This window comes from Brachyistius frenatus, unplaced genomic scaffold (genome assembly GCF_029030835.1).
Source record: "Brachyistius frenatus isolate BFR_SWC_R1_liver_20210118 unplaced genomic scaffold, ASM2903083v1 Contig_62, whole genome shotgun sequence".
Lineage (NCBI taxonomy): Eukaryota > Metazoa > Chordata > Actinopteri > Embiotocidae > Brachyistius > Brachyistius frenatus.
Window position 1 is genome coordinate 845560 of NW_027210661.1, and position 25307 is coordinate 870866.

Here is a 25307-nt window from a genome sequence, read left to right on the forward strand (position 1 = left end):
GAGTTATAGGTCAATGATGACCTGTTTAGGAAGGAAGGTACACTGTAATGTATTTCCTTTAGAAATAAATGAATTAAAGTCATTTTCTATTTCTGTTGAGGTAAATCCCTGTGCCCACTCATGCACACAATTGTGATAGTTCAGAAACCCAGAGATGTACGGTTTTGGAAAAGTGTCTCTCATTTCTGCGTAACCATAGCAATCTCCGGTAACCTGTTCCATGAGGTCAGCTCCCAGCATCACAGAGTTAATAACACAATAACTGAGCTGTTTCAGGCCATGTGTGGTCTATATGTGTTAAGGAGTTAGATTAGATTTCCTCATCATGGTTACCAAACAGAGGAGGACAACCTGCCCGATCAAGTGTCCATATTCAGTCTCATTATTGGCTGTGTGAAAAGAGGAAGAGTGCAGGCACTGATGAATAAGTAGGGAGAAGTGAGAGGGAAGCAAATTAGAGGGCAAAACTGAGGAGTCAATTGAGCTGTGGCTTCACACTCCATCCCTCTCCCAGACGCTCTCAAATGGAATCTCCAGGTCACGCTTGTTGCCATCATTAAGACTGTGTTGCTATGGCAATGTATGCAGTCGGCCCTCTCGCCAGTTTCAGATTGTTTCAAAGTGACAGAAGGAAGTAGTGCGAGAGAGACATTATGAGGCAAGAAGAAATGTAGGAAATGAAGAAGAAGGCCAGTGTGAGCACATGAGATAACATAAATGGTGCAGGGAATGTATTCACATGTAATGACTGTATTTGTTTTCAAGGGTAACATTCATGGCCCATTTAACCTTACTTGCAAGTTAAAAGTACAGAGAAGAAGACACAAAACTAAGTGAAAGAAGAGACTATTGATCCTTGAGGGAAAACTGATCCTCTGCATTTTGACCCATCCTATATTAGGAGCATCAGACAGACAAACAATAAAGTGCCTGGAGACAGTTCTTTTGCCGGTGCCTTGGTCAGAGGTACAGACATGAGTATTAACCTTAACATACATCTTTGACTGTGGGAGGTAGCCCAGGCAAACACGTCAGAAACATGCAAACGCCACTCAGAAAAGACCTCGGACCACAAGGCCCGCAAACTATGAAGCATTAGTGTGAACAAGTGAGCCACTCTGCCAACTCAGGAATGTTAAAAAAAAAAGTTAAAAATATTTTTCTAATCTCCCAATTGTTGATATTGCTATTGGCCTTAAACTGTACTTCATACAGCTGGAGCACATGGACACCGCTGAATGTAACAATTCCCACTGTTGGCCAAAAAAATAAATAAATAATATTCCAGCATATTGGCGAGACAAAATTAAACCACAATGACTGAAACAATGCAGACTCAAAGCAGCCCAGACAGGCACATGCTCATTCAAATGTTTTCCAATTTCAGTGAGAGACTGAATTATAAAGAGCTGACCATTTAGGATTAAGGATTACAGAACTCTGTTGGGAGAACTAATCCCCCCTCTCGATAAACATGAATATGAGGCTCGATCAATAACTTCCCAGACTGCTCCTGTTGAACGCGAGCAATGCACATGTAAAAAGCAGGAGGACGGTATATATAACCCAAATGACTCTTACAAATTTCAACGCTTGATGAAAATCAGCACCCGTTGTGCACGTTTTTGTGAGCGCTGGTACGACACATTCTCCGTGGACTTGACCACAGGGTGCACATCAAATTTTGTGTCAAACTCTGGAAAACAGCAATAGACAACCTTAAAATGCTTCAGAAAGCCTACAGCTATGAAGCATTGAGCCTGAAGAGGTGTTTTGAGTGACATTTGCATTTCCAAGACCCAAATAAACATTTGTGTAACTTGCTGAAATTTGGGAGCGCTTACTAACAAAGGTTAGAGCTTCTCAGTGCTCTGTACACATCATAGTGCTGCTCATCTTTGATGCACAACAGGAGCAGTCTCAAAATGTATTCATCCACCCTTGTACATAAAGTAAATTAAACCTGTGTTAAATAACAATTATAAGAAACTTTGCATATGAGGAGAACGTTTTTGCGTTGGAGATAGCTGCACGAGCTTGTCAACTAACAAGCAGCTGATGAATTTAGCAGTGATTGTAAAGCATGAATGAAACAGCTGACATGAATCAGACAAATTAAGTCCAATTTGAGTGCACGGCAATGCTACTCTTCAGGTAGATCAACCATGACTCAGCGATATCAGGTGACCCATTAGTCTTTTTAAACATGGAAGTAAACTCAAGCTTTTTAAAATCTGGGTCTAAACTAACCATCTCTATCTTCAAAATATATTTACCAATGTCGTTTTCTTTATAGTTGGACTTTTCCCCATATCACACAGATAAGTGTTATTTCAGGTCATACATGCTGTGTTGCAATGCTATCATGTCTAACTTCATAACGTCAGTATATTTTTGTCAAGGTCTACAAACTCAAAAACAAGTTGATAGACATGGCAATAGAGGTTTCATCTTCTTTGCAGAAATTTAACATGTTGGACCTTTTGGAAATTTTCTGTAAAGATGCTTCTTTCTGAGAAATCTGTTTTAGAGAGAGTTGTGTGCAGGTCTAATTAATAACTTACGGGGGTCTCTGCTGGTTGCTGAGCAACTGTTCCTGACCAAGAAATAGTCTGGCACATAACAATGGTAAAACAGTGATTTGACAGTTTTTTTTGTGGCTTAAACAACTAATACACTATGTGTTAATTAGTGAGACTTACAGGTGCATCCAGAATATTTTATCGTGGGAAAGATTCAGACTAACTGTTTCCAGTTTCCTCTTTACAATCACCAGTAAGACTTACACAGGACCCAATACTATAACAATGCAAACATGTGTTTGCATGTTAGTCAGATGTCAAGATACGATGAGACTGACAAGACACCAAGCTGCTTGTGTTTCCTCCTCTCTATCGCAGGTCAACTGCTGCCTTTCCAGGCTCTAACCTGGCCATTTTTCTTGTTCATTATCTCTCACTCTCTCTGTAAATATATTACCAGTCCTTCGTGTGTTTGCTCCACTTATTGATTGTCTAGAGTCCGGCTGACTGATGTTTTCAGAACCTGAGCTCATCCCTCAAACATTACTGACATTCACCTTACTGCAGGAATACTGTATGAACACAGGTAATGACCAACTGACAGCCAAGATAACGTTTAACCACTAAACTCTGTCTATGGGAGAGTGAGGAATTTAGATACAGCAAACTTACCTCACTGTCCATTATTGGTATTCAAGTATTACAATTCAAAATCCTGGTCATGAAATATTCTCTTTTTTATGGCAACGCCTCAGTGTGGCATGTGGACACTGCATTACACTCTGTCCAAAAGGGATGTCAGATGGTAGGATAGTGCCGGAAAGATAGAAATATCTCTGCTGACTATTTCATCAGTTTTGATCTACTGATTCAATTTTGAATTGCTGTTCGTCATTAATTCATGGTGTGCAGGGCTTAATCACTGAAGTCCTCTTTTAAGCAGCCTATAGTTAAATGAAAAGAAGGTTACTTAAACCTCATTATGCCAACCCTAAAAATCTATTTTGAGGTTGACCTGAAATTTGATGAATGCTGAATGGATATCTCCACAATCAATCAATCAATCAATCAATCCATCCATCAATCAATGGTCCCAACACACATTACAATTCCAAAGAATACAAAAACCAGATGTTATGTACTCCTCTCGTGTGTTTTCTCTTTTTCTTCAGGTGTTTCTGATCCAGTTGCAGGTACTGCTCACTAAAGGGAGGAGAACAAGCTCTCTCTCTCTCTCTCCAAGATGAAGCTTTATGCGTCACCTTGCTTTCAATTGTGTTTTCCTTCCTTTGAGAGGGGACAGACTCTGGCTGCTACAGCCCACTGAACTGCTGGCCCAGACTCAGGTATACATCTCCCATATATTGTGGTGTGATCTCAATGTTGAGCAAATTATTTATTTTGTGCCCATAATATAGAGCATTCTTCAAGCTAAAAAAGACAGAAAGAAAGAAAAGACTGGAGAGCACATTCAATCAATCAAACAAGAATGTTTTTAACCTTAGACCTTAATTTAGACTAATATTCATCACTGTCATACACTCTCTGCTGCAAGTAAAACACAGTACATACAGTGGTATCTGTTTTTCGGCACCCCTTATCACATAGCTCATCCTCCTACTCTCTAACAGCCTCTTTCTCCTGCAACATCTTCTAAGACAGTATATCAGGGTTACTGTGGCAATGTCACTGTCACTTTGAAAACTCTTTCTGCCTCCCAACACTCGACACTCTAATCTACATGAGAGCCCCAACCCTACATGCCGTCGCTGACCGCTGGCTCAAGAGTCAAGAGTCAAGGGCACAGAGGGCAGTTAAACTGATCTATCCCTGTGTGAATGAGTTATTTGTCCTCCGTTGTCTCTCTGTGTCCTTAGCCTTGGACATAACCATCCACATCCAATTAACATGGGGATATCGACATTCCACAGTATAAAGCCATGTCTTCAGTGGTGATAACACTACATCAGCTTAGACATTATGAGTGAGATGTAAGAGAAAAGAAAATAGAGACCGACAAAGGGGAGCGACACAAAGAAAAGACAGCTGAGGAAAAACAAAGAGAATACAGCAAGCCAGGGGAACTTACACAAGACTTTTAAATTTTGGTTGACGGTGGAGGAGCTTTGGGAAACAGCACTCCGAGGGTGGGAGCACACTCAGCCAAAATCTGATACTAGAAATAGTAACACTCACAGGCTGCAATTAAAACAAGCATCTCCGGCACTGCAAGTTGAGGACTTTTAAGAGTCAGAGGAAAGATGCTCTTTAGAAAGTGGAGGCTGAGATGTCATAGGGTGTGAATGTTAAGTAGTTGGAAAAACAGACTGAGAAATGTTGCAAGATAAACTCTCAAGTATCAGTGTTAAAGGGCAGCTTCTCTGCATAAGTATAGACAAATAATTTTAAGCTTCTTTTCAATTCAGAGGTGTAGTTAACACCCATGTCACCATTTGTACTCCAATATGTTATGAAGTTAATATTCGACAACCACTGAAGTCACAAAAGATGTGAGAATGGATAGAAGAGCTCCTGTGTTTACATTAATTTGTGAGATAATGAAAGTTGGAGGTTGGTGTTATGATTCATCCAAAACCCTGCAGCCAGAACATCTGAGCGAAAAATTGTAAAGCTGCTTCACTGCTGTTCTGTTGGTTTTGCATCAAGTTTAACATTACTTTACAATCTAACCTTGGCACGCTACACGAGTGTAACGGCACGACAAAGTCTTACACCAGGCTGCTTGACTCTACTGTTTTAATGTAAAAATGAGGAGGGCGTGTTAAGTGCACTTCGATCAATCATTTTTTCATCCCAGTGCACAATCGCTGCTCAGGTTTCCTCCCGGAGTCCAAACACCTTATGGGCCTCAGGATATGTCAAACAAAGGGCTTGTTGTATTTTCTAACACGGTTTGAAAACCCCCTCCTAGTGGCGGGGTGGTGTGTGTGTGTGTGTGTGTGTGTGTCCGTCAAATTTTTTTTATTTTCTAAACCAGACAATCTGATAAACATGTCAACTTCACAGTAATTAGCTTTGAGGTTGAAAGCAGGCATGATTTTAACTCCTGTTCCCACACAACTATTTCTATTTTGGGCCTGTGAATGCCTTCAAAGGGAGATCTGTCTCAGAAATGTGTTTCAGTGACATGTTTATTTTATGTTTCTGTTATAAATTCATGGTTGTTTGAGTTCATACAGCCATTAAATAATATAATGTTAAATGAAATGTTAAAAAGGGTAACATTGATCAAAACAAATTGTCTAAAATATACCATCTTAAAATACTGTCCGGCCCAAAGATAACTTAATTCTGCACATGTGCAAAAGAGGTCATTGCCTTTCATTAGTTTTATATTTATGTGTAATGTTTGCTGATGTGCCTTAACATGGACAGTGATATATTTTTTTTTAATCTTATTTGATATCATCACATTTCCTTTGTGCTAACCTATTTGGGCCTCTTCAGTAAAAAATGAAAATGAACACTGGCTTGAGAGACTTGTATTTCATGTATTCTGGAAAAAGAAGGATAAAACAAAATCTCCAAAATACATCTGTATGATATGTGGCTGATACTTTGTTGGACCAGTGAAGCCACAGTTTATTTCAAGCATAATAAACCCTTAAATGGCTCATAAGTGTAAATGTGCGGACCAATAGGGTGTACCGCACTGAGCTGTGGCATAAGCTCCAACCTTCTGCAACTATGAAGAGTATCAGAATAGATAATGGATCTTGATCAGTGTTATTGATTTAGTCCTAATTGTGACAATGCAAAGGTAGATAGAAATTTGAAAAAGCGGGTTTAACTTACAAAATGGTATGTTTCTGTGTGCTGTATTTCAGCTTCTTCCAATGATTTAATTTACAGATTATAAAATTGCACATATGGATTTGCTGGCTCTCATGTTCAGATAAATTTCACATGTATGAGACTGTTCTCACAGCGGAAAAAAAAAGATGGCGAAAACAGAAGGAAAGGAACCAAACACATGGTACGATATCCATGTGTCAAAGCACAGTATAACATTAACAAATTAAGCAACACTCAATTTGTGTGTTAGCGAGCTAATTTTAACATCTTCTGCAAACATGCACTGAAATCTACAATCATCTCTTGTGGTGAACAGACGTATTTATTTTTCTGGCCTAATGTAAAGATCATGATAAAATGAGCAGGCAAATAGTTTCCACAGCTAAACGTAATGTAATGCTCTTGAACAAAATACATGGATTCAGCTATCCAATGATGACAGGTAACCAGTTATCTGAGTACAGAAACAGGAAGTTGGTGTGTGAACTCACTGTCTAACACTGTGAACTGTCCTTATCTCTATATTTGACAGTAACGTCCAAAAACAACAATGTCTCAGTGTCACAAAGACCAATACTGCACTACTCTAATGTTGATTTACAACTTGTAAAGGTTTTCTAAAAAATGTATATCATATAAACCTCACACTGTCCTGGGAGTAGCTGAGTGTGAAAGCCACAGATGTTCCGAAGGGAAGAGCAATCATGTCTGACCTTTGACCTTTCGTTTTAAAATCTTTCAAGTACTGTCTCATCGATCAACATAATGGGAAGCTCCTCAGGTCCGACAAACACCGTACTACAAAACTAAGACCAACAATGCAATTATTTAATGGATAATGTGAATTTAATCATGTTTCTAAATATAAAATGTATTTGTGTCTTCCCTTCCTGCATTAGAGGAACGTGCTCATGAGGAACCGCAGGTTCAATACACGTTATGATTTGATGATTACTTCATCTATCATCATTGTTCAAAGAACCACTACTGTGCACACAAACACACATATTGAACACCAACCAAGCAAAAATGAAAAACAGTACATTGCAATTCCCTGGTGGAGATTTGCTATGCTTCATTTAGGGGGGTGGATCAACTGTGATATGGGATAATGTGCGATGCAGGGGCAAAGGTAACATTACACAGTGGCTGTTTGTGTGTCAGTATATGTGTGCGTGTTATTAGGGGCTCCGCAAGTGGGCTGGAATTAACCCCATGGAGATCGTAAGGAAAGATCTCAGTCAGCAAATACACCTGAACGCAGCCTGCAGAGGGGGTGGAGGAGAAGGGGTTCTGGGTCATGAATCAGGCCAGATGGGTGGTGGTTAAGAAGATGTGATGGGTTCATGAAACTGGTAAACTGCAACAGAAACAGAGGGCTTACAATGTTACGCTGTGTTGTGACTCTTCCATTATCCTGTTTATCAGAGGACTGGAGAGAAAGTAAATGACGCTGCAATCACCCCCGCTCAACAAAGGCTTCATGATATAAAACACTGAGGGGACAAAGATATAAGTGAAGCAGATTCTGAAGAAGAAATAAGATAATTATCTTTCTAAAAATAACATAAGACTATACTGGTCTTTCATTTGAGCAACATTTTCAGTACAACAATGAATCAGTGTGGATCTTAAAGTACATTAGATTTCACAGTGAAATGCTGCTGTGCTTTAGTTTTGATGAGGCATTTGTGCACAAGCTTCAGAGCTACAGAAATATCAGCATTACAGACTGTTAGCACAGCAGGCAGCGAGAGGGAAACACGTGCAGAAAAAAACACATTGCATGATAGATGGATAGGTAGGTAGGTAGGTAGGTAGGTAGGTAGGTAGGTAGGTAGGTAGGTAGGTAGATAGATAGATAGATAGATAGATAGATAGATAGATAGATAGATAGATAGATAGATAGATAGATAGATAGATAGATAGATAGATAGATAGATAGATAGATAGATAGATAGATAGATAGATAGATAGATACTTTATTAATCCGACAAGGGAAAAAAAAATCGTTGCTACAGTAGCATTATAAATACAGGTTAAGCAATAAAAATAACAGTAAAAATATTAAATATGAAAATGTACAATGTATACAATTAAATATAATAATATTAAATTAAACTAACTAAACAATAGTGCAAAGATTTAAGTAGCAAACAAACAACCAACGGCATTATTGTTAGGTGATGGATTGATCTAAATGTCCAAGCACATGCACCAGCCTTATTTTAGAACAAACTATACTGTGCCTTCAGGTCAACATTTCATGATAATTTGTTGGCTGCTCATAAACCAGCAAAATAATAACATTAAGCTAATGTAAGCTTAGTAAATTGCTAAATTAAGATGGTCAACATAGTAAGTATTATACCTGCTTTATTTCAGCATTTTAGCATTGTCAGTGTGTGCATGATGGCATGGCCAGGATGTGAGAAAAAAAGAAGCATCACATCCTTTATTCCACGTATTATTCAGCTGCTTCGCTAGCTCCTGTCGGCTGTTTGGGATTGGCACTTAATGTCCTTTATAGATTTCCAAAATTACGTTTTTTTTGTTTTTTTTGGTCATAACGATGTGTATGTTTTCTTTCAGATTTAGTTTTGTCATGTGTGGTTGTTGTTGTTGATGCGCTTTGTGCAAAGCAGATTTCCCCTGAGAGCAATAAAGGTTTCAATCGTTCATTATTAGCATTTAGCTCAAAGCATCGCTGGGCCGAGGTATGGCTAAATAGACCTACTAGTGTGGTTGTCAATTTTTAGTGCTGTTCTTTTGTGATGTCGCTTTTTTATATATGTAGGCGAGACCACGTGTTTTGCCATAAAACCATTAATCATGCCTGAGTCGCCAGGAGTGGATATTGCCGGGAAAAGTAATGCAAAACACAATTTCCAATATCACTGTTTCACTGTTGTGCTTTTTAAAAAAAATGTTGTAACCTAGGCTTGTGTTTACAAACAAAATGTATTATTCAGTTCAAGGTATTGGTATGTGATTTAGATTCATAGAGGAAAGACTTGCACAGACAGACACACCCCATATGAAACGCTGCTCAGCATCCTGGATGTGTTACACAGATTTATTTTAATCCCTTTCAGTGGCCACACTGCAACAGGCAGAAAGCAGAGGACACCATGACCTCGCTGTAATGAACAACCCTGACATTTACATCAACCGCGCTGACTGATGTGCATTTTTTGCATTTATCAGGCAGGCAGACACGCACACACACGCTGAGCATTGATGTCAGTCACAAAGGAGATGAATATGTATCTTGCCATGCCTCATTGCTGCTCTGCTCTGGGTGTCATCTGCACATTCAAGACTAGTGAAAGGCCTCATCTGATGCCCAATGCTGCAAGCAGATCAATGCCTTTTCAGGTAAGTGGGAGGTCGGGGATCAGGGGGAGGATGTTACTAGTATGAGTAACATCCCCCATGTGAGAGCAGACGTCTAAATCAATGCCATGACATAAATGAGGGAGGTGGAGGTGTGAGGGAACAGAAACACAGGAGGAAAAATGGATTGTAGCAAACACGCAGATTGAACAAAAGCAAAGCGAAGAGTAGCTGAAATGGGAAAAGGAAAGAGAAACCGAGAAATATGGCAGACGGTGCTTACAGAGGCTGAAAAAGTAAAGACACGACTGAAGAGTAATGGAGAGGGAAAAGGTGAAAATTGGAGAAAAATGGACAAACAAAGAATGTAAGAGATTTCACTGTGAAAGTACAAGTGCCTCAAAAGGAGGAAGAGAAGACTGATTGGTAAAGTGGACAGCAAGGTCCTCTGACTTCTATTACAGTCTCCATCTAAAGGCGGGCTTTTTGCCTTTCTGACAAACTGTGCTTTATCTTCTCAATTACTTTCTAACGATTTGGGTCATTTTTCTTCCTTTTGTTCAGTGGAATCAGTCAGTACGAGGCTTTTTACTGCCGGCGTACATTAGACGGCATATGAAACAGTGACATTTGGCTTTATTCTCTTTCTGCTTACCATTAAGAGCTTCTCTGACTCATTAATGAGTCCCTACAGCATTAAACATTTATTTTATCATTGAACATCGATAGGTGAGGCCAAAAAGGGTCAATCTTGGTTTGCCATTGTAACCTCATCTAATTTAATCAATGAATTAATTAATGATGGACCGCAGCTTCTAGAATTAACTTCGTGACAAAATAGAAGAACTTAGCAAGGTTTTTGTTTTACCATGAGCCTTTAAAGTTACCTCACTGTTTCTTGACAGATTGAACAAGTCTAAAAAGTCTTTGTTGTTCAAAAATCTCTCATATGGGTTTAAATCTGAGAAGTTTCACCCAGATAGCTCTAACTATGGCTTCGATATATAGTGAAGGAAATAATTATTGGATCCCTTGCCGAGGGCGATCGATGGTCATTTTGTGTTTCTTCCATTTCCCAATAATTGCACCAACAGTGGTCTCCTTCTCAACGAGCTGCTTGCCGATGGTCTTGTAGCCCATTCCAGCCTTGTGCAGGTCTACAATCTTGTCCCTGATGTCCTCAGACAGCTCTTTGGTCTTGCCCATGGTGGAGAGGTTGGAATCTGATTGATTGATTCTGTGGACAGGTGTCTTTTATAAAGGTAAAGAGTTGAGATTCTGAGTATTTCTTAAAGTGAGAGGACTAATCTAACCGGTCTGTGGGAGCCAGGATTCTTGCTGGTTGGTACCAATTAATTTATAACTTTTAAATGATGTGATTTTCTGGATTTTGTTTTTTTATATTCTGTCTCTCACTGTTAAAATAAACCTACCATTACAATTATACACCGTTCATTTCTTTGTCAGTGGGCAAACTTACAAAATCGGCAAGGGATCAAATAAGTATTTCCTTCACTGTAATTATAGGCAGATTTGGCACAAATTCTGGGTTCATTAAGACTTCTGTTTTCTGTTTACTCCAGCAGAAAAAGTTACATTTCTGGAGAAAAAAAAAAAATATACGATTAGCTGTGGTATCTTTTAGATTTTAATTCAGCTGTCATCAAAACATCTCATTAAAATAAAGGCAATGTTAGATCCAAGTTCAGTTTAATGAAAAGTTACTTTGTTTGCAATGATCAGTGATCAGTCATATTGCCACTCATGGCAACATCTCACATTGACACCTGGAACTTATGATTCATGCTTTAGGTGAGGAGAATAAAGTCCTGTAATAAAAATGCCTGATTCTTTTCAAATTATTTGACTTGAAAAGAAAAGAAATAGATTTGTAATTTCTCATTTCTCGAATGAAGTGATGTTTAGCCCTGCGGCTTGAGTCCTAGTGGTTCCAGTCAAGCGTCGGTTGAGCAAGTTCATAGATACCTTTTATCCTCTGGGAAAGTTTTTGCGGTGAAAATGCCCTGATTTTGTTTTCTTTCAATGTCATCCACATTTGTAAACCAGAGGACTAAAATACAACTAATCAATCAAAGATAAACCACTACAAAAAAAACCACCTGAGTCCTTGAGGCACTCAAGTTCTGCAATAATGAAAACACAGCATAGAGCAGGAGTTGTGAAAGTCCTGGCACAGTTTTACCCTGAAGGAATCATGTTTGAAAGAACTCAACAAGAAGAAACAGAAAAGTACAAACAGCCTTACTCTCATCGGGGTTAGGCGAGGCAAGAATGGCGCTGTGTTTCCTTTTCACCTCCTCAACTTTCTCTGCCAGAGATTCGATAAATCCACGGATCTCTTCCACCTGTCAGGAGAGAGAGAGACACCAAAAGTGCTTTAGATCTGTTCAGTGCTGAGCAGGAACACCCCTGATTAGCCTGACTGATGTTGACATAAACGGAACTAAAGATGTAATCATCATATTGAAGGCAGAATGAAAGCAGAGAGAACCAGATTTATGTGAAATAACAGAGATATATGAAAGTTTATCATGTTTATCCAGACTCAATCATCATCTCTCTGTGACTCTGCAAAAACTGGAGCAGTCTCTTATGTATGTGTGTGATGTAAGACTGGAAGCTACATAGAAAATAGGAACCGAATTCTGCCAAAATGTCCAAAATCAGCCTTGTTTGGTACAATTGGTCAGCAGATGTTTTTTTTTTTTTTTTTTTTTTTTACCTTTGAACAGAGCAAGATTAGCCATTTTAGAGATTTCTGTGTTGCTTAAAGACAGAACAAACAACCAGTTCCTTGAAGCGCATTGTTAAATGCAATAAAGAAAACTGACCCTGAACGTGGATCACATTCATATCTTCCTTTGAACTGTGCATCATCTGCCACAAAGATGCAGATGTGACATTCTCACCAATCACCTTCCTCCAACTCCCTGCTGCCTCATCACCAGCTGTGCTGCCTCTGGCTCGTGACAACAGCTGGACGAGCAGCAACATCTGTTGGCAACTTCATCAATCTCTACTTTCATCTCAGTCTGTCAAAAGGATGATCACTTTCTCCTCCTTTACACCTGCTCAGCAACAGGCCAGCCTGTTCTCCATTAACTCTTCTCAACAATGCGTTCACTGTCATTTCTTCGTGCATATCTCTGGTTGGTCTCTCACGCCACCTTTTCCTCTATCATTTCTCACAGCTTCTACATTCCTTTCCTCCTCTCAGCCTGGCTCATTATTCTCCAATTATGTCTTTAATTAGATGTTGATTGGATTTGGTTTTTTTTTTTTTTTTATAAAAATATAATTGGTTCTTATAGACCTCTGTGGAGAGAGCAGGCCCTAAAGGTGGCACACTGAGGTGAACACAGAGTTAAATAAATGTAAGATAGGTGGGGAACGATCACAGGGTTAAAACTGTGAGAGAGAAATTCAGAAAGGATGAAATGAAGGAGGCAGTAAGTGAGCAGAAGATGAAACCACTTTAAGCTGTCTCAGTTTAGAAACCATGTGTTAGTGAGTCACGATGCATCTCTCAGCTCTCATAAGACATCAGGTAAATTGTAGTGGTGTGGGAGAAAAACTAATATCAGACGCTGCTAAAAAAAAAAAAAAAAGATCACATGCACGCAAAAACAAAACAAACTGAAACATGCACACACTTACAGGACCACTTAACTAAACTTTATGAAATTGATATACACCATGATATTCTTCATTACTCCCTGTGTCTCGCACAATTCCCCTGTTTAACAACCAAAATCTCATAGCTGGCAATGCATTCAAAGAATTACAGTCCTTTGTCATCTAATTGAAGTTATTGTAGTGTAGACGTGTAATCCTTATCTGGTAGGGAGAATGATTAGAAGAGCTGAGGCCACAGTGAGTCTTTCTTGCTTTCACTCACTTGACTTTTGCATCACCAAGGTTGAAGGATTTTGGGGGCATGAAATGAGGTTCCCTACACGATGGAAAGAAATTACTGATGAATGTAATGGTGTTTACATGCCCCAGGATGAGATTCAAAATCTTTTCAGATCTATTATGAATCTTTGGCTCTCTGCTTGACCCTTGTTTCTTATAATCAGATATTTAAAGGGCAAATTCATAGTTTAACTACAAAATAATCATTGAAGTTTAAAACTTACAACAACAAACTATCCTTTTACAGTATAATTAAAAACAAACTTATTTGTAATTGTATAGTTTTGTTTCTGAAAATAAATTTCAGACTATAGCAGGGTTCAATCTTGTAAATTTTGTGCAGGTGAAGAGAATCCAAACGTACATTTAAATGTTGGTACTTAGTACTAAAAATCCCATATTGTACACAAAGGTATGCACACAGATTCTGTTGTTGAACAACATATGTAAATAATTATTTACAACTAAACTCTTGTGCTTCATGTCAGTATTGATAACGGTGTGCAGCAAAAATTCCAATATAATGAAAACTTTATCAGTGTGCACATTTTGTTGGTTCTGTGTTGACTTTGCTTTGGTGTGATGGGCCAGGAGAAACTGTCTACTTTGGTAATTTTCAAAATAAAGAAAGATTATTTTCATTTTGTTTCATACATGTCCTGGTTCACGAGCTTACAAGGAAGAGCAAAGTTATACAAACCAGATCCCACATGGAGTATTTACAAATGGAACGATAAAAAGTAATACAATTTCTTAAACATTGATTCAAATTATTTACATAATAATTTGTTCAAAACTTTGTCTACAACAAATAATTGAATGATATAATTGAGAGACATCAAATTAATTAATTAAATAGTGCATATTGGCTCTGTGATGGACTGGGTGAACCCTGCCTTTGGCCAAAGTCAGCTGAGATGGGCTCCACCCCCCTCTGACCCTATTCAGGATACAGCGGGTATAGATAATGGATGGATGGAAATAGTCCATCATGCCTCTTTTTTTTTTGTTTAGAAGATTATTATACAAATTTAGCTAATTTAAAGAAACCAAAGTTAAACAGTCATTCTAGTTTTTAATCATGAACCATGAATACAAATATTTCAGGATTTTGTTGAGTGATTTGAAGAAAAATCAACACTTTTCAAAACTGGATAACATCAGGCTGAGAGACAGCAATGTCTTGTTAAAGGGATAAATTCATTGTTTTGGTTTCTTCATGGGATCTTTTGACAACGATAAAACAATCTTTTATAGGCAGTCCCATTAACACACATGCACATATACCAGGCTGTTCAGACACAGCCACATGCAAGTTTACACAGATGCAACAAACACATTACATAATCCACACTCGGAGGGTCGTGTTTATGGTGTGAGTGAAGGACAGCAGTCTCACTACGGTCTGCTATCCTTCCAGATCACCACTGAATGCTTAATTAACACACTCAGTCAGGGTGAGAGAATGACTGCTCCCGCTCTCCGTCTGCTACCTGAATCTGCTCCCCTCACTGACTTCATCTCCCTCTGTCACATGTTTTTACCTGTTCCTCCTCTCTGGTTTTGCCATCCAACTTCTCCAAATCATTCATCAAATTTCTCTGTGTCATCATCCCTCCTGGTTTCTAGCTCATTCTCAAAATGTTCTTCTAATCCCTGTGTTTCAGTCAAATTCTGCTTTGTTGTCTCACTTGAGATGAATATGACACACTGAAATTACAGACAGATAAAGAGAAGTACATTTCTTTATAATGGATACAGTCTAAATAAGTCAGAGGCAGCGGCAGAGTAGAAATATGAGGAGACTAATGTGAGAGAAATGACTGCAGGCTGCGGTGTTCCCTCAGAGCTAAAACAACCCATAATCACAGAGCTTTGAAAGACGTACCCTCGATCACCCCTGTACTGATTGTCAAACCTCAGATTCAGGAGATTTTGTTCTGGGCGCTGAAATAAAAAAACAGCTTCTTACACTTGAAAAATAATTTCTAAAAATAATTTCTCTGGATTTAAGCTAAAATGGCATACAGGGATAGATGTGAGCCATTTGTTCTTCCTCTTCCTTACATGAAATCAAAATGGTGCAAGGTGTTAACAAGGATGTATTGTCACAGTCTCCCTAATGAACAGGATACTGACACAGCCAGTTTGGTGTGACTGGGCTGGTGTCTCCTCTATTTTTAGATGATGCTGTCCTTTTGTTTTTTCTTTTTGGACTTTAACCTCTCTCTCACGTGGAATAAGGAAGTCAAAGTGAAAATCAGCAATGTCAGTCTGGATTGCCGAGTCGTGGTGGAGTCTTAGTCATCAGGTATTATGAACTGACTTCTGCTCAGTCACAGACACTTAAATCGAGGATATAACCAATTATAGCTACATAAAAAATCTGAGATGGAGAATGGATTACTCTAATAAACTTATCATCGTATCTCAGAGATCTTATAGAACCACATCATCGTGACAGATGTTATAGAACCACGTCATCCTGACAGAGATTTTCTCTCTCAGCCTGCTTGTGGTTCCAAGAGTGAATTGTTGTATAATGCTGTAAAGTTCTGCTGTAAGGATTTTAATGTGTTAAATGCTGTGAAATAACCTATGTTGTGATTTAGCGCTATGTAAATAAAATTTAATTGAATTATTTACACCTTAAACTGACAATACTGGAACCTCGGGCTGGTGGGGCAAGCTGAGGGTAATATTTGTCAGCCAATGGGCTGAAAAATGAGCCACTAATGGTAAAAAAAAAAAAAATAATGGAGCAGCTGATGCCATTCAGCACTTCAGTGGTCTGCCTGCTCGATGCTCCATTTTGGAGACAATCGTAGCGAGAGTGACGATAAGCTCTCGATTTGCTGGTCAATCTGCATTTCTATCCTTTGGTTCATGAATAAAAGACTGTGGACATGAGCAGCTGAGATGAGGCTCTGCACATTGGTTTCATTGACCTTTATGATTGGATGATTGCAATCTCTGCTGAAAAGGTGGGTTTTATGAGGTCATGCACAAGTTCCGGCAGGATATGTATTAAGGCGTGAACCAATTATTACAAAAATATACATGTATGTGTTTGGCTTTGCTCCTGTGATGCTCTGAAATGTGCACAAGCGTGACACAGACCTGTTACTAAGCTCACAAACATGGGACTGTGTGCACATTTCAAAACATTCACATTTACATGAAGTTATACTGAATGGAAAAATCTAAATGCTAATGCAGCAGGTGGGTGGGGAGCTGGAGGGAGCTAAACAGCCACATAGCAGGCAGTGATTATCGCTGCATGAAAAGCAGCCCTGAGCACAATGAATGAGCATGTCTAGTTATAAGCTGCCAATTTGATTGAATTTGTGGTTCTATATGATTGAAGGAGCATGTGGATTCAAAATTACTTCTACGCTTATAGACCTTTACGTTATATACAATATGTCCAACATATTCTTGCCGTGATGGGGGCTTCTTGTTTATGTTGTTTGTCTATTTTTTCCCTATCTAATAACTTTTGAGACTTTTTCTCCTTGATATATTAAATATGTATACATGAGTTTTGATCGATTCACCTGCAGCTCAGTCACAGATGATTTAGCGTCTGTGGAGATGTGCTTGTTGCCTCAGGTTGCTTTGAAAACTCACATATCAAAGTGATGGTTTTCAGACCTCTTTCATAACTCACACATGCTGTTAAATGGCATTCACCCTAACATGACCCACCTTTGTACCAACATTTGCAATGGTGATTTAAATACTTCAAAGATGAAGCTCCAAAGTACATGAACTGGTTGTACACAGGAGGTTTTTTTTAAACATGAATGCACTAGCTCATGAAATATAATGAAATATGGCCGTGACAGCAGATACACGATAAGTGATAATAAATATGGATTGCAGTGAACCCTCGTTTTTCGCGGGGGTTACGTTCCAAATAGAAACCGTGATAGGCGAAATCCGTGAAGTAGTAACCTTTATTTTTTTTTACAATTATTATACAATGAAATACTCCATAATACATTGAAACCAAAGAACAAAACCTTTTTACAGGCCCAAGCATTTGTTTAACAAATAAAAGTACTGTATAAATGTTTTTTTTACAAATAACTACTGTACTGTAAAATAATAATTTTAATCATCAATACGAACTGAAGGCTTCAAATTGCTGAGATCCACTGCGACCCGAGTCATTGGATTAGAACGGGAGATTCATTAATTCCGTAATGGCGACCTACAGCCGCATAGCTTCTACCTTCATTTAACATGTCCAGAAGTTTAACTTTTTCTGCGATAGTTAGCATCTTCCTCTGCCTTTTGGGCCCGACCGCAAGTGCCTTTGTCGGTGCAGAACGTTTTGTCGACATTATGGGTTTTAGAGAAACTTGAAATTGCAAGAGAATTTGCAAACTTAAATTTGGCGAGCTGTTTTACGTACGTGTACATATTAAACCGCAACGTTATTGACAAACAGGTAGAGAAGAAGCGGAGAGACTGTTTAGCCAATCAGAATGCAGAACACAATGCACGATGCAAATCCGTGAAGCAGCGAGACCGTGAAAGGTGAACCGCGTTATAGCGAGGGTTCACTGTATACAAATGTAAAGTCTCCCTTAGCTTTCTTCTTACTTGATCTGAATTATTCTGCTTTTTACTTTTAAACTGCTCTCTGTGCGAGATCAGGCCCATTAAAAAGGCATTTCAGAAGCCACTTCTCTCTCTCAGCGAAAAATATCACAGTAAAGTCAGCCTTGCTCCATATGACTGATGATTCTCAGCGGGTCTCTCTGGGGAGGAGATGTCAACTGCTGCTACACTGAAATTGGGCACTCCCTCAGAGCCATGATCATGTTCAGTTTATGTTCCCAGCACATGTGCACAGCATGTACCGGAAAATACACTCCTAAACTTATTCATAGATGCAGTTGTACACAGGCCTCTTGTGTGTACAAGAGGAAAGACGGGAAGAATGTTGTTATTCAGAGCTGGACAAAGAGACCACTGGTGTGATATGTAGAATCAATAAAGGCCTATTTCAAAATAAATAAAATACATAATGATCCATGCCACACCAGCAACAGCATCAATAGTTATAAATCATATCAATGCTCTCCAAAGAAGGAAAACCGGATGAGATTGATTACAGCGCTCTGAAAAAAACAGCACAATTAGATTTAATAGCAGAAGAAGAATATGCCCAGGAAGTTGTAGTGTGCCAACTGATTTATAATTCTGGATGGAAAGTGCAAACTGGTAATTGTGTGAACGGGAAAAATAGTGACATAGTGAGAGAGAGATAAAGAATAAAAGATCAGGACAGTGAGAAACAAACCTGTTCAAAGAATTCGTCCATAAATCCTTTCTCCAACCCCACAGCGACTTCATCCTCCTCCTCTGTCGTCTCCTTCCCCTGGACACACACACACACACACACACACACACACACACACACACACACACACACACACACACACACACACACACACACACACACAGGAATTATTTGATACAGTGAAACAACAACAAAAAAAAGAAAAGATCCTTTAAAGATTTCAACTCAACTCTGAGATATGTAATCATAATTTCTATTAAGGATAACATTGGTAACGACTGGACTGAAACATGTAAGGTTGTTTTTGCATAATTCAAGGTTAAACGGTAGAGTATCAACACTGTCTGCACCCATCAACTGATTAGAAACAAGGAGCACTTAACGACACTTATAATTAGATCCACAGGTCAAGTGATTGGCAAGTTATAATTAAATTAGGACCTGCAGGCAGAAACAACCTTTACTTTTGCACACTTCTACAGTCACACACATACATTACATTACATTTCATTTCATTTAGCTGACGCTTTTTTCCAAAGCGACTTACAACATACCGATGGTACACCATCGGGAGCAATTTAGGGTTCGGTGTCTTGCTCAAGGACACTTCGGCATGTGGGCAGGAGGAGCTGGGGAGGTGCATGTTTTTGGATGTCGGGAGGAAGCCGGAGAACCCGGAGAGAACCCACGCAAGCACAGGGAGAACATGCAAATTCCGCACAGAAAGGCCCAGGACTGGTTTTGAACCCGGAACCTTTTTTGCTGTGAGGCGACAATGCTAACCACTGCACCACTGTGCCGCCCATACATTAGCAAGTACAGATACATATAAACATTCTAGCTTGAAAGACTGGCCCAATATTTTGATAACATTTCTATATATGTATAAACATACAGCCAGCAATAGGTTAGCCAAGATAAGCATCAAGACTGGGAACAGGGGCGGTCCGCTGGCCAGCTTATGTGAAGCTCTCCGAATAACATATTTCACCTGGTTTGTTTTAATCTGTATGAAAGGAAATGTCCAGAAATGTCCAACTACCCCTTTAAAAGCACACTACAGGGAGTAAATAGTAACAAAGAGACAACTGGTTTTCCTCTTAAAATGTGATTGATTTACATCCGTTTGAACATTACTGGAAGTAAAAACATGCAGCTTTTCCATTCCTAATTAGAAGTTAACAAAACTAAAATGAATTTACATTTACTAAAGGCCCTTTTGATGCTAACAGAGTTCTACCAGCACCACAAAAATAAAACTTTACAGCTCAACAGACTGATCCTTGTCTTCCATCCTCCTCATATCAGCCATTACACTGCATTGGCCTGGATCTCATGTAGCTTCATCTCATTCATCCAGCCACTGTTAAACTAATTCAGTTCCCCATTAGCAGCCCATGAAATCCATTTGCTTATCAACAGTGAAAACAGAGTTCAGTTTTCATTTTCTTCCTGAAATGACTCCTTAGTCTTCTCCCCAACTTTCCAAACTGCAGAGAAAGAGGCTTAAGTAAAAAAAAAAAAAAAAAATTATGATCATATATACATTCCCTTCTCAACAACAGGTGGCTCAAATCTCAAGCCAACCCCGACCTTTAAATGTTCTTTGGAAATCCATGAAGCAAGAAATCCCTGAAGTCTTGTTTGTGTAGAATGAGGACATTTTCCAGACAGCAGAGGACTGTGGGGGATATTGGTGGAGAGGTCACAGATAAAATTACAGGGGAAATTTGTTTAATAAAAAGAAAAACCCCTATAAAAATGTGAACACAATATCATTAGAGCTCCCCACACTTTATAATTCTTAAAACCATGAGGTAAACATTTGAAAACCAGTGGGGTCTATCAGCATATTATTCTTATGCACTTAATGTGTACTGGCTGTCGGCCAGATTCATCCAGACAAAGACACTGATGGGAATGCATTAACAACAACAGCAGGAAGCAGGAAGCAGGAGGAACCTCATCAGATGCATCAGATGAGAAGGGCGAGCAATTTCCAATTGAAGGAATAAGCCACATGCTTAGATTCATCTTCAGCTGTTTAATACATCAAAGATGGCTCAGCAAGATGCACATCTATCGTCATTTTTGTTTGGGCTGCTAACATTACTTACACAGTATGTATCTCTGTATTTCTGTTGAGGTAAATACATTTGTTGAATGGAAACTATCATCTCTACAACACTACAGCTTTTAACTGACATTTTGACATTTCAATGTAGTAAATGCAGGTATAATAGAATTACTGACATCTTTCAGGGTCCTTGTATTTTGCATGCTGGCTCACTGAGACACTTGAATGTAACACACCTGGGCTTTTTCTATTATGACAAATGATGTTAAATGTCTGCTGTGGAAAAGATCCATGACGCCTAACACCTACACACAGAGGGCAGAGTGTGAGCAGCAGGCTAGCAGAGCAGAGCACAAACTCATTTTCAATAAAGAGTCACAATAAAAAGTTCACTTTTAAAAAAAAAAACATCCCACTAAAATTGTCAGCTTTGTCACCTTAAAACTATAACCTGGTGTTACCAGACCCAAATTGATTGTGAATATAACATTTCAATTGGGTACCGTAGAGAATCACTTCCAGTTGTGGCATCCTGCTGGGCGTAGACCTCTGGTTAATTTTGTAACTATAGGAGCAGCCTTTAACCAATCGGCATCGGCCATTAGGATTTCACGCATGTGAGTCAAAATTGTAACAAGCTGTAAACAACAGAGACCTCCGATGCGAGCAGAGTAAAACGGCATGACCACTGCAGATTAAAGAATATAAATGTATAGGAATTGTTCCCAATATTTGCAGGCGTTGCTACAACTGTTTGTATCGCTTCATCCAGCTGCACCACTACCGCCATTGTTGAAACTACATTTAGAAACAAACGCTTAACTTTATCGCCAATGTGTTTATTTTTGGAAATAAGGTGGGCTGTTAAAAAATTCTTAAACTCTTTGTTTTTACAAATAATATTAATATTTTTTTAAAGCTATTTTATATAACTGAGATGGATGGAAATTGTGTAACATGACTTTTCTCAAATGGAACCTATAAATAACACGTAGCTGTATTGTCTTTTCAGACACGGTTATTCTGTGGAGAGTGTGATGTGCTGACAAAGAGAGTGAGGCAGGGAGAAAACTGAGGGGAATGGGGGGAGGAACTGAGGAAGAGGAACCAGTCCCTGAGGAAAAATGTCTGAGAGGAAAGATTTTAGCTGAAGCAGTTGGCACAAATCTCTGAGAAGGCAGAGCCACTAATATTATCTAAACCCACTCAGGCTATATTTAATCCAACAAAAACGGTATTGTATGATGTCTTTTTATGGAGGGTTTATACTCGCCATAACAGAAATTAATTGCAAAACATTTTGGAAAATAGAACAATTCGTCCAAATTTAAAAGCTCATCCTTAGTGTGCTCAGCTGTCAGGACAACATGGTGTGCATCTCATTTTGCAATAAAACATAATAAATAAAGGTTGAGCGCTGATATGGCACTGATATGGTACATTTGGGGAGCAGCAGACTCTGAGAAGCAGAGAGAGTAGAGGCGGCAGCAGCAGGAGGCAGAGGAGGAGGACAAGCAGGGAATCAGAAAAGGCTCCGAGAGCACCCAGAGTGTGGACAGCCTCCACAGAGAAATGCCGTGTCTCCTGCAGAGACGCGGAGGGCTTTGGTCTGGTTTTACTGCGAGTGGTACACCACTAACCTCTACCTCAAACCCACATCTGAAGCGCCTGCTAAGCCACAAAGAGGCTGGGAGAGGACTTTAGTGCCGCACTCTTGACTCCACTTACAGACTTGACTGTCCACACACAGCAGATGTTCTGAGCCAGACTCACAAACATACATGCACACTACAGTTGATGCACGGATAATATATAACAGCCAAAAAAGAGAGAGGAGGTCGTCTCTATACAACCTGGTTCCCATGAGATCATAACCCTACAATACACTCTGCCTCTGGGGCTCACACTCGGTTGGAACACCTCAGCTGTAGTGTAATGGTTTACACTGATTATGCTTTTTTATTAGATCAGGGAGTTTTCCTAGGCACCATGGCAGCAGGAAGTCTCTCCATGAGGACAAACGTGCCTGCACATCCAGTGTACACAGAGGGAGGAGATGTAGACCAAGAGTGAGTGAGAGATAAAACAGACACTGCACAAGGTAAAAGAGGCAGGAGAAACAGGACAACACCACAATTAGTGAAAGCTGTGAAAACATATGCAATCAGAAACCATAGAGACATGTGTTTATATGTAAGCAGTCAGGTTAAATGGAGAGTATGCTTGGCCCTATGACTCTTTTCAAGGTTTTATGTGAAAATTATCAAGAGCATAGCAGTGAGAGACAGTTCAAGATATGGAAACCCATGTGGGAAGTACTTTAGTGTACATTTGTGTTTCCATATTAAAGCAGGTCTGGTTCCCGCATTTTTGTATCACAGCCAATTGGGTAGGTAGGTAGGTATATACTTTATTAATCCCCGAGGGGAAATTTTTTAATTGAAGCAGCTTCCTGCAGTCCCATTAGAAATGAGTCATAGAAATCTGTGTCAGCTGCACAGAGCAACATGGCGAGCATAACCACATTCATTAAAACAACATTCAATGCTTGAGTTGCATTTTTGGGTAATGTTGGCACTAGTATCTGTGGTTCTGTTGTTCACTTTAAGTCCGATAAGGTGCTTCTCACTGTTTAAAACTGGTAAACAAAGATAAACAATCGACAGACACACACGCACGCACAGAGAAAATGGCAGATTTTTGTGGCACAGAGATAATGCTGACACAGTGACTCCACAGATGAACAAACAGACCTCACCGGCTGATTGCTCCGCTGGTTGGCTGACAGAGTGACTGTCAGAGTGAATGACCGGCTGATGGAAGATGAGGACGCAGCGCAGAGCTATCGAGACATGATAATTACACAACCAAGGAGCAGTGAGGGTGATGACAGGGCACAGGAAGTGATAGACTGAGGCAGGACAAGGCCAGCCAATTGTTAAACTTCTTCTCTCTTACAGCACCAGGAGCGAAGAGAAACAACAAGTCTCCATCTTTCAGAGCACACACTAATGGTTAGTGTGAATTTCAGCAGTTGCCGTGAGCTGGAAAAAACCAACAACATTCTGGTTCATTTCTCCATTTGCACCAGCTGGTCTGTGCATTCCCGCTAGTAGTGTGCAAATACAAATGATGCCCAACACTTTTGTTTTAATCTAGGATCTGTATGTGACGCTGTACTTTTCAGATGACCGCTACTGTTTTCTGTACAATACACTGGAGTAAAAAACAGCTAATTGAGCAAGCAATCCCAGAGCAGAAAATCTATAATTCTGTGCTGCCAAGACATTAGAGTTCAATACAGCTGCAAATCTGAAGACTTCTGTCTTTACTTTGGCACTCTCAACATCATTTGCAGCAACCAAACCACAATCACAGGGAATTTTTTTTACTGATGGCAGTTTGAGGGATTTAAGTGTTACTTATAATGTGGTTAGGGGCCACATGATAGGTCTCTCTGCTGTTTTGGATCTATCAGCACCTGCGTTGGGCTGTATGGTTTATTCGTTGTATTTTTTTTTCTCTGTGTTTTCTATATGGGATTTTCAATTTGATCAAGATAAAATGCACCACTTTCTTCAGCACAGATGTTTCGCATTCCAGTTAAAAGAAGATGTAGCTGAGGTTAATAAGATGGTTTCATCAGTTCAGCAGATACACAAAGGATAATAATGTGGGTGGGAGAAGAGATGAAGCACAGAGTCAAAGTGTGTGCTTCTGCAACAATTTCCTTATCCTAACAATCCTCCTCAATCTCTTCTCCCTCTAATCTTCTCTTCTTTCTCATTGTCGTGTCTGTCATGCTCTTGCTCTCTTTCCTCCAGCTTCACTACAGACTCATTTCAGCAGCGTGGGGCCTACGCACACAACATGGACTCAGTTACCTTTGTCTCGCTCTCCCTCCTTTTGCCTTCACTTTGTGTTTGTCTTTTTTTCTTGACCATCTTTAATGATATCCTTTGTCAAGACCTGTACATTTTATATTGCATAAATAACCAAGTTTATGCTTCACTTCTAGCTAAAGATAGCCGTGTTTAACAGTTAACTTCATTTTATTTTTGTACTTTTCCATATTTTGAGTTTGCACGGTCTTGTTTCCTGTTTTTATTTTGGATGCTCTTATTTTGAAGGCACCGACTTTTAGTTCCTGTCACGCGAAACTGAATAAAATAATAAATGTATGATAAAAAGGACAGAAGAAAGTACATTGTTTTAAGATATTAGCACCCCCCACCAAGAGGTAAAAGTCCGTATCTGCTGCTCAACTGTTATGAGGATATGTGATTTGGATTTCTAAATTAAAACT

The 25307-nt window shown here is 39.3% G+C and overlaps 1 protein-coding gene across 2 annotated transcripts in view; it reads right to left on the minus strand.

Moving 5' to 3' along the window:
• Positions 1-25307, minus strand: part of stx1a (syntaxin 1A (brain)) — a 54643-nt gene that overhangs the window by 22184 nt on the left and 7152 nt on the right. For both annotated transcript variants that reach the window (XM_069706323.1, XM_069706324.1), the window contains exons 2-3: positions 18925-19002; positions 11941-12040 (exon numbers count right to left, since the gene is read on the minus strand). In XM_069706323.1, the coding sequence (XP_069562424.1) occupies positions 11941-12040; positions 18925-19002 (178 nt within the window). The remainder of the gene's footprint in view (positions 1-11940; positions 12041-18924; positions 19003-25307) is intronic.